An 11,135-nucleotide genomic window follows, 5' to 3' on the forward strand; every position below is an offset into this window, starting at 1 on the left:
TTAATAGTCAAGACTATTTAAGCATTTTATCTGATCAAATTCATCCTATGGTTGTGGAACTGTTTCCAGAGAGAAACGCAATCTTTCAGGGTGATAATGCACAAATTCACACAGCTGAAGTTGTTACTGAATGGCACGAGGAACATTCTAGTGAAGTTGACCATCTTATCTGACCACCACAGTCCCCAGATCTCAATATTATTGAACATTTATAGTGTATTTTAGAAAAACAAATAAGGAGTCGATATCCTCCACCATCATCACTACAAGAACTGGAGACTGTTTTAGCTGAAGAATGGACAAAATTTCCTTTGGAAATAATTCAAACTTTGTACGAGTCCATACCTTGTAGAATTCAAGCTGTAATTACTGCCAAAGGCAGTCCTACCCCATATTAAAATAAATTTGTTTGAAATTTTAAGGTGTTTTCATTATTTTGTCTAACCCCTGTATACACACACACACACAATAAAAAGTAAAAGGGATTAATAAATCTAGGCAGATATCTATAAAGCACTCATTGTTAAACAAATTTGGATGTATTTTCACAAAATGAAAATTACTTTAACCACGCATTATCTGAAACTGAAGACAAAATTTGCTCTATCCCATATCATAATACTAATAAAATTTCTGCTAATAATAGGAAATTTGATATAATGAATCTTTAGATTGGGTGCAATAAAAATAATTACATGAAGCAATCTTATTTAAGTAAGCTAAATAATAATAAGAATAATGATACAAATACGATTAGTAAAAAAGGAAGTATTGAAGATGAACATTAACAAGCATAAATTTAACTCTGTAGATACTAAATGTATGAGTGGTATAAACATTAGTAATAATGATAATGATGATGATGATGATGTGTCTATTAGTATGTATAACTTTAAGCACAGATATTACAGCAAGAGAACATCTGATTTTAGACTTAGGAATTATAAACATGTTGATGATGTTAATATTAAGAATAATGTATATGTAAATAATAGAAAGACTAAATCAAGGAATATTATCTGATATAATGCACCATTCACATATTCCGTAGCTACTAATATTTCTCAGAAATTCTTTGCTTCACTTGATAAATATTTCCTACCTTCAAGTAAGTATGGGAAATTTTTTAATCACCATAGAGTAAAATTTTCCTATTCAACCACTTGAAATTGGGTTGAAATTTTAGCAGTGCATAACAAAATTACAATTAGACAGTATCTCAACTCAAAACCTGTAGGCACAACTAGAACCAATAGTGTAAATTGTGAAATTAAATCTAATGATAATTTTTCCGAACTAGATTTTGATACTTTAGGTAAAAGTAATTCCAACTGTCATCATCATTTAACATCCATTTTCCATGCTGGCATGGGATGGACAGTTTAACAGAAGCTGGCAAGCCAGAAAACTGCACCAGGCTTCACTGTCTGTTTTGGCATAGTTTTTATGGCTGGATACCCTTCCTAATGCCAACTACCTTACAGAGTGGACTGAGTGCTTTTTACATGGCACCAGCACGAGCAAGGTCTGTTTTATTACAATTAATTGTAATATAAATAAACATTTTAAAACCATGCTTCAACTGTAATACCAGTAGAGGTGATTATAAGATCAGAATTCTGGACTGATGCATTGCTTCAAATGGAGAATACTTTGAAGGCAATAAAAGTGTAAACATATAAAACTAGGTGAATAAAATATTGCAAAATTCCAGTTTCTTTTGGGTACCCCCCTCATACACACATACACACATACAACCATGTGTCTATCTGTCTGTTTATATATCTAACTGTCTCCCTATCTGTTTGTCCCATCATTTTTTTTTTGTCTCATTCCAGCCTGTCATTACAACCTTTTGAACATCCTTACTGCACGAAGCATGGTATTATATATGACTTGATGTGAGTACTATTCTCTACCTACTCTTATATAATATAGTTAATATACTAATATACTAGATTATGTACATATATGTACACCAGTTTTTTTGAATATTTGATTCTTAAGATGATCTCTCCTTCTTAAGTGGAGCTGGTTTTAATTGCAATTCGGTAATTATGATACATCCTCTAGAGGTGGAGATAATTTATCAAGAATTTATGTTGTATATAATTTGAAATACTTGTATTTGTCTTTATATGTATATAGGTATGCATGTATGCAATTGTGTGTGTGTCTTTGTGTTCATCTGTATATGTCTGTGCATTAATGCATGTGTATAAAAGTTTGAATGTATACATATATATTAAATGTCTATATAAAAATGTATTATCATGTTTATATTAGGGTATTTATGATTTTAATTTTTATCTAGAAATCTACATATACATACTCTTTGAGATTTTGTATATGTTTCAGAGCACATGTGCAAATGTATCACTCCTAGACTACATTTATTCATGAATTTCTCCAATATATTATAATTTACTATTATTGATTTAATCAGGTATTCCCTATTGCATATTAGTCCTTCAGTGATCCATTTATTCATATGTATATTTTTCACACACACACACACATATCTGAGTGTGTGTCTATGACATTCTAAAGTTATTGCTTCGTCTGTCACATTGTTGATCTTAGTTTCTTCTATTTTTTCCAACAATCAGAAACATTGTTCCGTTCCTGAAGAAATATGGCAAAAATCCTGTCACAGGGGAGGTAAGTTTAAGATATACCATTGCCATAGAATTAATTTTGGAGGTGTTGGTGGTACTGATGGTGATGATTACTGTCATACTTTAAACCTTTTGGTCCCAACCTGCCCAAGACCACCACTGCTTCTATGATGCAAAGTTTCATAGAAGTGATCTCAATAAAAATTTCTCATGAAAATTCCTTGTTAATTTACATTCTAATTAGCAGCTTAGTAATGACCAACATATATCAAATTCTTTATTATTTTCCAAATTAATTGAAACGAATGCAATGTAGTTCAACAGATATATGGTAACAAAAGGATTAACTATAGTTGTGTGATATTAGTGGTGATGGTAGTTGTGGGACAGCAGTGGTTGTGCACTAGTGATGGTGATAGCAGCAGTAGTTATTTGGTGGTGGTGATTGTAGCATTTGTACAAGATTCTTTGTTGTAGCAGTGATAATGGTGATGGTATGGTGGTGGTTTGTGATGATGACAGTAGAGTGGCATAGTAGTGGTGATGGAGATGTTATTGGTTGTGGTGGCGTCAGTGTGCATGGTTGCAGTGCTCATTGATATTCAATGATAACATTGTTGTCATTATTAGTCGTCACCAAGGTGGTGAGCTGGCAGAATCATTAGGACGCCAGGTAAAATGCTTAGCAGCATCTTGTCCATCTTCACGTTCTGAATTCAAATTCCACTAGGGTCAACTTTGCCTTTCATCCTTTCATCCTAGCACTGGGGGCAGTGTAATCGACTTGCCCCCTCCCTTGAAATTACAGGTCATGTGCCAAAATTTGAAACCAGTATTACTCTCATCATCCTCACCACTACTACTACTATCACCAGCACCATCATCACCGTCATTAGTTATCATCATCAGTTCATTATTTTTATTCTTGCCTTTCAGAAAATGTCCATGAAGCAGATGATTAAACTGAATTTCTTCAAAAACTCCAGCGGTAAGATATTTTTGTATTTTAGATAATGGCTGTGAGGCCCATGTACTGCAATATTGTTCATATATCTGGGACAATGCTGCTATTGTACATAGAAACACCCCAGAACCCCATTAGAGAGCTGGTGACATCTGGAGCGATGCTGCTAATACAACTACAAGTACCCTTCTGGAGTGGTTGATTGGTAGAGTTATCAGAAGGAATACCTTATGGTATTTGCTTTGGCTCTTTGTGTTCTGGGTTCTTGGGTGGGAGACTTAAATTTGTAACCTGGTTTAACACCGCCATCTTCCCCTTGGATGCCTTTTTTAGAATTTACTCAGTTACAGCATCTGAATCAAGTTGCTGGTTTTAAAGTAACTTCAACCATCTTGAAAGCTCTGAAAAGAAAGATGAATTGATTTTAAAAAAAAGCAAAGAAAACACCCTAGATCCATAATACTGTACTACCATTACATCTACACAAGTAACCTGCATCCTCATTACTGTACTACTCCCATATTTGGGACAATGTTTCTAAAAGAAAATGAAAGGTCATTGAACTGATTTAACAAAGACCCTTTCTTTACCCTATTTTTCTTGAAATACACCTTATCTTTTTTTCACTTTGTTTGAAAAATAATGAAGAATATAGTAAACTAACTCTGTAATTACTAAGTAGACCTCTAGTACATAAATTAACAATTACATTACTTTAAAAACAAGAAATTTGTACCAGAGAACCAGAGGTAGTGTTTGATGGGTTGGTATCAAAATATTTAACTGACCCACTACAAACATACTGTTACAACTACTACCACCCTCCTCCCTCATTGTAACCTTTCTTTTTTGTTTGTGCTACTACTATAGCACTTCCTGAACCTCTAGTAAACTGTCAAACACTATCCATCCTAAGTCAGCTAATGCTGCCTTTCTATTCCTCTCTAAATATCTGTGTGATCTTTTACAGGAAATTACCATTGCCCAGTTACATACAAAGTGTTCAATGAAAACACCCATATCATGGCTGTTGCTACTAGTGGCAATGTGTATTCATATGAGGTGAAGTATTTCATATTTCTTTACAGTATTTCCTTTCTGTATGTGTGTGATTTTTGAGTTCATGTGTACATATATTTCTACGATTTTGGATATATACTTTTTTTTATATGCATCTGTATTAACTTTCTTACTGGTAATGCCTTTCTCTATATATGTGCACAAACATAATTCTTTTCCCCTAATGAATTGCACTTCATATTCGGGGCCCCAATGATGCTATGAGGTGTTATTCAGGCATTCAACTATGAGTCCAGTCTGGGTCACATCAGGTACATCCATACATAAATTGGTGTTTCACTAAAGATCTTGAGTTTGGGTGCCTGTCAAGTTAGGGAATGAAGCATTGCTACAGTTTTCATTACTATTAACTTTCCATAACAAAAATGGTAAACATTTGTAAATAAAAACATATAACTGTAAATAAAAGAGAAAGAAAAAAATTTTTTCTGCAGGGGAAGTAAATAGATGGACAAAGGAGGGATTAAGTTACATTAAATTTAAGACAAGGGAATTGTACTAGAAAAAAGAAGAGAAAGGTAAAAAAATATATATGCAGGCAAAAGTGTCTAGGGGATGAAAAGGTTAGTATACTTGCTAATCTAGGTCAGCATGAGTATAAGCATATACACACACATTCATACATGCACATATCCACAGAGACGTCAGCACCCCCGCCCACTTGGCCAATTTCGGCCATAATTCCTACAATTTATGGTCAGTAGATAACTACATTAAACGTCTATCATCACAGTTACTTTAAGATTAGGGTAGGGTGTAGACAATTTGATGCATTCTATATCTATATCACGCAGGGTCAATGGTACATTCTACAACAGCCGATAACTGGACACACATACATGTATATCTACTTATATACATACATGTGCATGTATATATGCACAAACATACATACAACTATACATATGCCAACAGTCCAAAATATACGCACATACACATATATACACACACACTCATCTATATGTATACACATACACATGCATGCACACACACACACACAGGCATACGCACACACACACACACAAACAATTGTAGTGATTGAAAATAAATGTTGACTCAAAATCTTTTCAATTATGCACACACACATACATATTACATGGCATTAGGAAGGGCATCCAGCTGTAGAAACTTTGCCAGATCAGATTGAGCCTGGTGCAGCCTTCTGGCTCACCAGTCCTCAGTCAAACTGTCCAACCCATGCCAGCATGGAAAGCAGACATTAAATGACAATGATGATGATGATACACACACACACACATGCATATATTCCCAACTAGATCTATGTATTTTTACTGCTTCGTTAGTTTTCCAGTGGTAATTTTTTGTTAGCATATTTTAGTTACATACAGTTGCATTCTAAAGTTTCATATATGAACATATATAACTGTATATAAATATAATAAAGCATATTTTTGTCTCTTAAGTAAATTTGTCTATTACACTTTAAAAAAAAAGCGATACTCAAGTAACTGTTAACATATTTTAGTGACACATAGTTGCATTCAAAAGTATCATTTATGAACATATATAACTGTATATAAACATAATAAAACATACTTTTGTCTCTTTAGTTGTGACAATGTTTTTTTTTTTATCAAGCAACTAGGTTGCATTGACGATAATAATCATCTGGGCTGAGATCAGCAATTAGTGCACAACAATGGTTCAGCATATACTTACAACAGCCACTTTAATCAATTTTTCGGTGGTGATTCATTTGGTTACTTGTGTGCAGCGATGGTAATTGTGCCAATTGAGGTCAGCACTTGGTGCAGGATAATGTTCAGCATATATTTATGCCAACCGCTTTAGTGCAAGTGCTGTTTATTTACCTAAACCATGTCCCTGTGCAGGACACTCATGCGGTATTATTCCTGAATAAGATCACTCAACAGTACAAGTCAGATCAACTTCATGTATTTACAATCACATAAATTCAAAAATTGACTTTAGTGTGGTAGAGTTCAAAACAGGATACCACACACAGTAGCATACCACATTGTGAACAATGGTATCTTGTTTCCTTATGTTTTCCTTTTGCTTTCCATATTGTGTATCTCTTTGAAGCATTTGTTTTCTTGGTGGTGATGGGGCAAACAGTCATGGAAAATGTCCATGTCCCTTCGCCATGTGGTGAAGAAAGAGTGGAGATATCCATGTGTTCTATACTTTTGGCAGGTCTGATGCTGCTATCATTTCACGGAACTATAGATTCCTGAATGTCAATCCATCCCCCACACCGCCAAATCAAATGTGAGTTCATCACACATGTGTCAACAATATACAAGAAAAATTTTTTTGTACCATTTCACAAATTTTGGCACCGATTTGTGTGTTGTCACTAACTGATCTGAGCAATCTACCCTGTCCATCCTTTCACTGTATGAAACAATTACACTTGGTTTCATTACGGTGTTACTGTCCACATCTTGTTTCCTAGTGTCCTTCATGCTTGCAGAATACATTGTGGATAACATGCAGATGTTTTTCTTGTCATGCCACATTAGAGCAAGAATGCCACTATCAGTGCATCAGTACACTGTTTCTTCCTTTAGAAGTTTTATCTTGTGAAGTTCAGGTGGCATGTTTTTCCCGTGTATCCTCACAGTCCCACAGGCATTAGTCCTCCTCACCTGAAGCTGCAGGAAGGAAAACCAGTTCTCCACATAAACAAGTTTTCATTCAGTGACAACATGACATCAGCTGATACTAGAGTAGATGCTGGAAGATCCAATCTGTCCTGACCAGTGTAGATTTTGTAATTCCACATGTATCTACAGGCTCTGCCAGTTGACTGGCATACTTTATAAACCTTGATTCCAAAGTGGGCACATTTGGTTGGGTTGTATTGTTTTGAATTGAAGCCTTCCCTTAAATTTCCATAAACTCTTGTCCATACAAATGTCCTGTGTGGGGACATACACTGTTCTGAAATTTTCCGCCACTTCATCAACAATAGAACATATTTTGTGCAGCTTGTCATCCTGGTTCTTGCCTGAGTTGAAATGTAATACGCAGCATCGTTTCCAGAAAGAAAGGTGTCGATTCCAATATGACGCCAGGGTCAGTTTCTTCACGATGCCCATCAGTATCAGCAGGGCAAACAAAACTTTCATTGTAGTTGGAAACCAATCACTGCCATGCCCGGATCTGACATGCTGGGGATGGTTTTTCAGCATAGTCATTCATTTCATCCATTATATATTGAAACATTTCATCCGTCAAAAACTTGTGGAAGATTTCCATTAGTGAACTTCCATGTTCAAGGTTTGCCTTTATGCCATCGGACAAAATTGTCTCTTGCTCGCCACACATCATTCTGTTGTCCAGAGGTATTTACTGCTGCCCACCTGTACCTTTGATTCACTGGAATATCATCATCGCTATTGGAATCATCTGATTCTGAACTAGGAAAATACTCACTCTCCGAGTCATCGTCCGAACCGGAAGAAACAAGTGGAGCTTGGCATGATGACTGTAAATTTGACAAAATAGGATGCAGTGATGAAGTTGATGGAGCCGAAGTGGTAGGACATGACAACGAAGTTGACACTCAGAATGGTAGGACCAGCTTGTTGGGTTGTAAATACTTACCTGAAACATCTAATTGGCCTATCAGTTGGTAGGTGGACTGGTCCTAACTCAAGCAGTATATAATTACATCAACCCTTTTTAAATGGGTTAATTGGTCAATAATTTTTCTGAAGAAAACTATACTGCAGTGACCTATGGTTGCTTTCTGCAACAGTTCTATATGAACATACCTAAATACATGTAGCATTCTCATTCAGTTCTTCCTTGATAGAAGTTCCATGGTTGTTGTTCATGAGGTTATCACTCAGGTGGGTGGGGCAGTGAATTCAAATGGTTGGGGTTACGTGTTTTTTTTTTTTGTGTTTGGTTTGTATTGGTTAGGTGTGGTTTCCATTGAACTAAGTGAAGGTGTGCTTAACTGTATGCATGCATCTGGGCAGTCATTCTGCAAATCTATTTATAATCCTCTTTTTATCATCAATGATATAGACAGTGATTCCTTGGAATATAGCTGGCATTCCCCAGATAGTGTGTTATAAGGACTCGCATGTGTAATTATTGACCAGGTCAGGTTGTATTTTACTTTCTCTTTCTTGAGTCACCAGATGAAATCAGCCAGCAATGTTGCATGCTGTTTAAGGATTTTTTGAAAACTGGCGATGTGGTTTCGATATCTTTTTTTGAAAATACTGGCTGATGCACCAATATATACATACGTGCAGGTGACATGTAAAAGCACCTACTACACTCTCTGAGTGGTTGGCGTTAGGAAGGGCATCCAGCTGTAGAAGCTCTGCCAAATTTAGATTGGAGCCTGGTGTTGCCATCCGGTTTCACCAGTCCTCAGTCAAGTCGTCCAACCCATGCTAGCATGGAAAGCGGGCGTTAAACGATGATGATGATGATGATGATGAGCTAGTATTTATGGTGCACTTGTACACCACATTGTTGCTCTGGCATTGGTTACCCAGAGGACATTTCAGTCAGTCTCTGCTTGAACATAGGTTGCCAATTTTCTTGTTTGCATGTGTATGACCAGTACCCATCCAGTTGGTGCTATTTTCATTTGTGCTCGTGGCTATCCTGTTATTATTTATATTATTTCTCTGTGTGTTTGTGTTGTTTGGGCTATCATGTGTTGGTCGGTTGCTAAAGTTGTTGTAGTTGTCGTTTCTCAGTTGGTTTGTGTTATTGTGACTGTGATGCATTGTGTGGTTGGTATTTTCATTGTCTCTAGGGTTATTATATGGGTCTCATTCAATTTTTATGGGCCTATTTTCGATGTTGCTCACATGCTGTCTTGGTTTTTGATTGTTAATCATATGAATGTGGTGCTCCATATTTGACGAATTTGCATATGTCCGTTTTACAGTGTACCAGTTAAATTGCTGGTTGTATATGCTGTTTTTAAGGAAGCAACAATCGAGTGCCTTCCCAATCCTGGATGAGATGTTCGAGCCCCAGATTGTGTTATATCAGAGGAGATCATGTTTTCTGTATCTCCTATTAGGTTTATTTCTTTGGGTGATTGGAGTGGTGTTGCAATTTTCTGGTATCCCATGTTTAACAGTGCTGATGTATTGTCCATTGCTATTTTGCTCTATCTCATTATTGCTTCTCACGTACCTACTTCTGATTGTCCTGTTCTTATGGTTTGGGTTGTTTTTACCCAGGTTTTTAATGTTGTATGTGTGGTTTCTGTCATGTTTGGTGGGGTTATTCCCAGAGCCATCTGGGTTAATACTATAATTATTACTACTACTACTCATGTTTTTGATTTTTGCACAGTAATCAGTCATGGCCAGAGTGGCGTTATAGTAGGGTGCGTATTTGTTGACTGCATCTTCATTAGCAGATAATCTGAATATTCTGGCTGAAATGTTCTTTACTAGTCCCCTAATAATAAATAGTGGATGATTTGATCTAACATTTATATATTTTAGGCTCTCGTTGGATTTATGAAATGGTTCAAGCGCCCAGTATTTAAATTGAAAGTAGCATCTAAGAAGTTTACTCTACAGTATTTATCTATGATGATTAAGAGCCCAAAGTTTTTAAAGAACTTGAATAAAGGTTTTTTGTTTTACTGCATCTATTTATGAAGAATAATGCATCATCCCTGCATAGATCTCTGCCAATTCCCAGGAAATAGGACTGGATCAGGGATAGGATATAGACTGTGACTAGGTCAGTGACTTATGCAGAATCTAAGGATCCCATAGCTATATCGAACATGTCCTCTCTATCGGACCACTTCCGCAGTTTACCATCAAAATCTGCATGCCGCTAGTATTATGTTGATTTCATATTCTAGAAAGATCTGAATTATTCTTAGCATAGATTAATGCCTTATTTAAGAGCATAGGGTTAATGTTGGCATAATATCTTCAATATCCAGTTGAATGAATTTACTGTTTATTTATTTCTAGTTGGTTAAACCAGTCGATTACCTCGTGTGTGTCTGACCATAGTGCTAGAGTGCTTTTAGATCTTAGTTTTGGCATTATTCTTTCTTATTTCTTTATTGCCCACAAGGGACTAAACATAGAGGGGACAAACAAGGACAGACAAATGGATCAAGTTGATTACATCGACCCCAGTGTGTAACTGGTACTTAATTTATCGAGCCCAAAAGGATGGAAGGCAAAGTCGACCTCAGCAGAATTTGAACTCAGAATGTAGCAGCAGACGAAATACCACTAAGCATTTCGCCCTACGTGCTAACGTTTCTGCCAGTTTGCTGCCTTATCTGCCAGCTTGCCACCTTTGGCATTATTCTTTCTATTATCATCTTACTTATCCTCCCAATATCTGATTTCAAGGGGCAAATGAGGCACTCCAAAAATTTGGTTTATGGTCTTTCAGTGTTATCTGAGGTTTTCTTGGTGCATAAGGTTCAGTCCTGTCATGTATATCTAGGTGGTTCACTATTTCTTATC

The 11,135-nt window shown here is 36.1% G+C and overlaps 1 protein-coding gene and 1 long non-coding RNA gene across 4 annotated transcripts in view; one reads left to right on the forward strand and one right to left on the reverse strand.

Moving 5' to 3' along the window:
- The window catches only part of LOC106873240 (RING-type E3 ubiquitin-protein ligase PPIL2), a 105,634-nt gene that overhangs the window by 24,637 nt on the left and 69,862 nt on the right, over nt 1–11,135 (forward strand). For all 3 annotated transcript variants that reach the window (XM_052976763.1, XM_014920512.2, XM_014920513.2), the window contains exons 3-6: nt 1,839–1,901; nt 2,610–2,661; nt 3,555–3,606; nt 4,553–4,644. In XM_052976763.1, the coding sequence (XP_052832723.1) occupies nt 1,839–1,901; nt 2,610–2,661; nt 3,555–3,606; nt 4,553–4,644 (259 nt within the window). The remainder of the gene's footprint in view (nt 1–1,838; nt 1,902–2,609; nt 2,662–3,554; nt 3,607–4,552; nt 4,645–11,135) is intronic.
- The window catches only part of LOC128250804 (uncharacterized), a 17,154-nt gene continuing 8,901 nt past the window's right edge, over nt 2,883–11,135 (reverse strand). The window contains exon 2 of the long non-coding RNA XR_008266784.1: nt 2,883–3,983. This is a non-coding gene — a long non-coding RNA (uncharacterized LOC128250804). The remainder of the gene's footprint in view (nt 3,984–11,135) is intronic.

The sequence above is a fragment of the Octopus bimaculoides genome, chromosome 25, assembly GCF_001194135.2.
Source record: "Octopus bimaculoides isolate UCB-OBI-ISO-001 chromosome 25, ASM119413v2, whole genome shotgun sequence".
Lineage (NCBI taxonomy): Eukaryota > Metazoa > Mollusca > Cephalopoda > Octopoda > Octopodidae > Octopus > Octopus bimaculoides.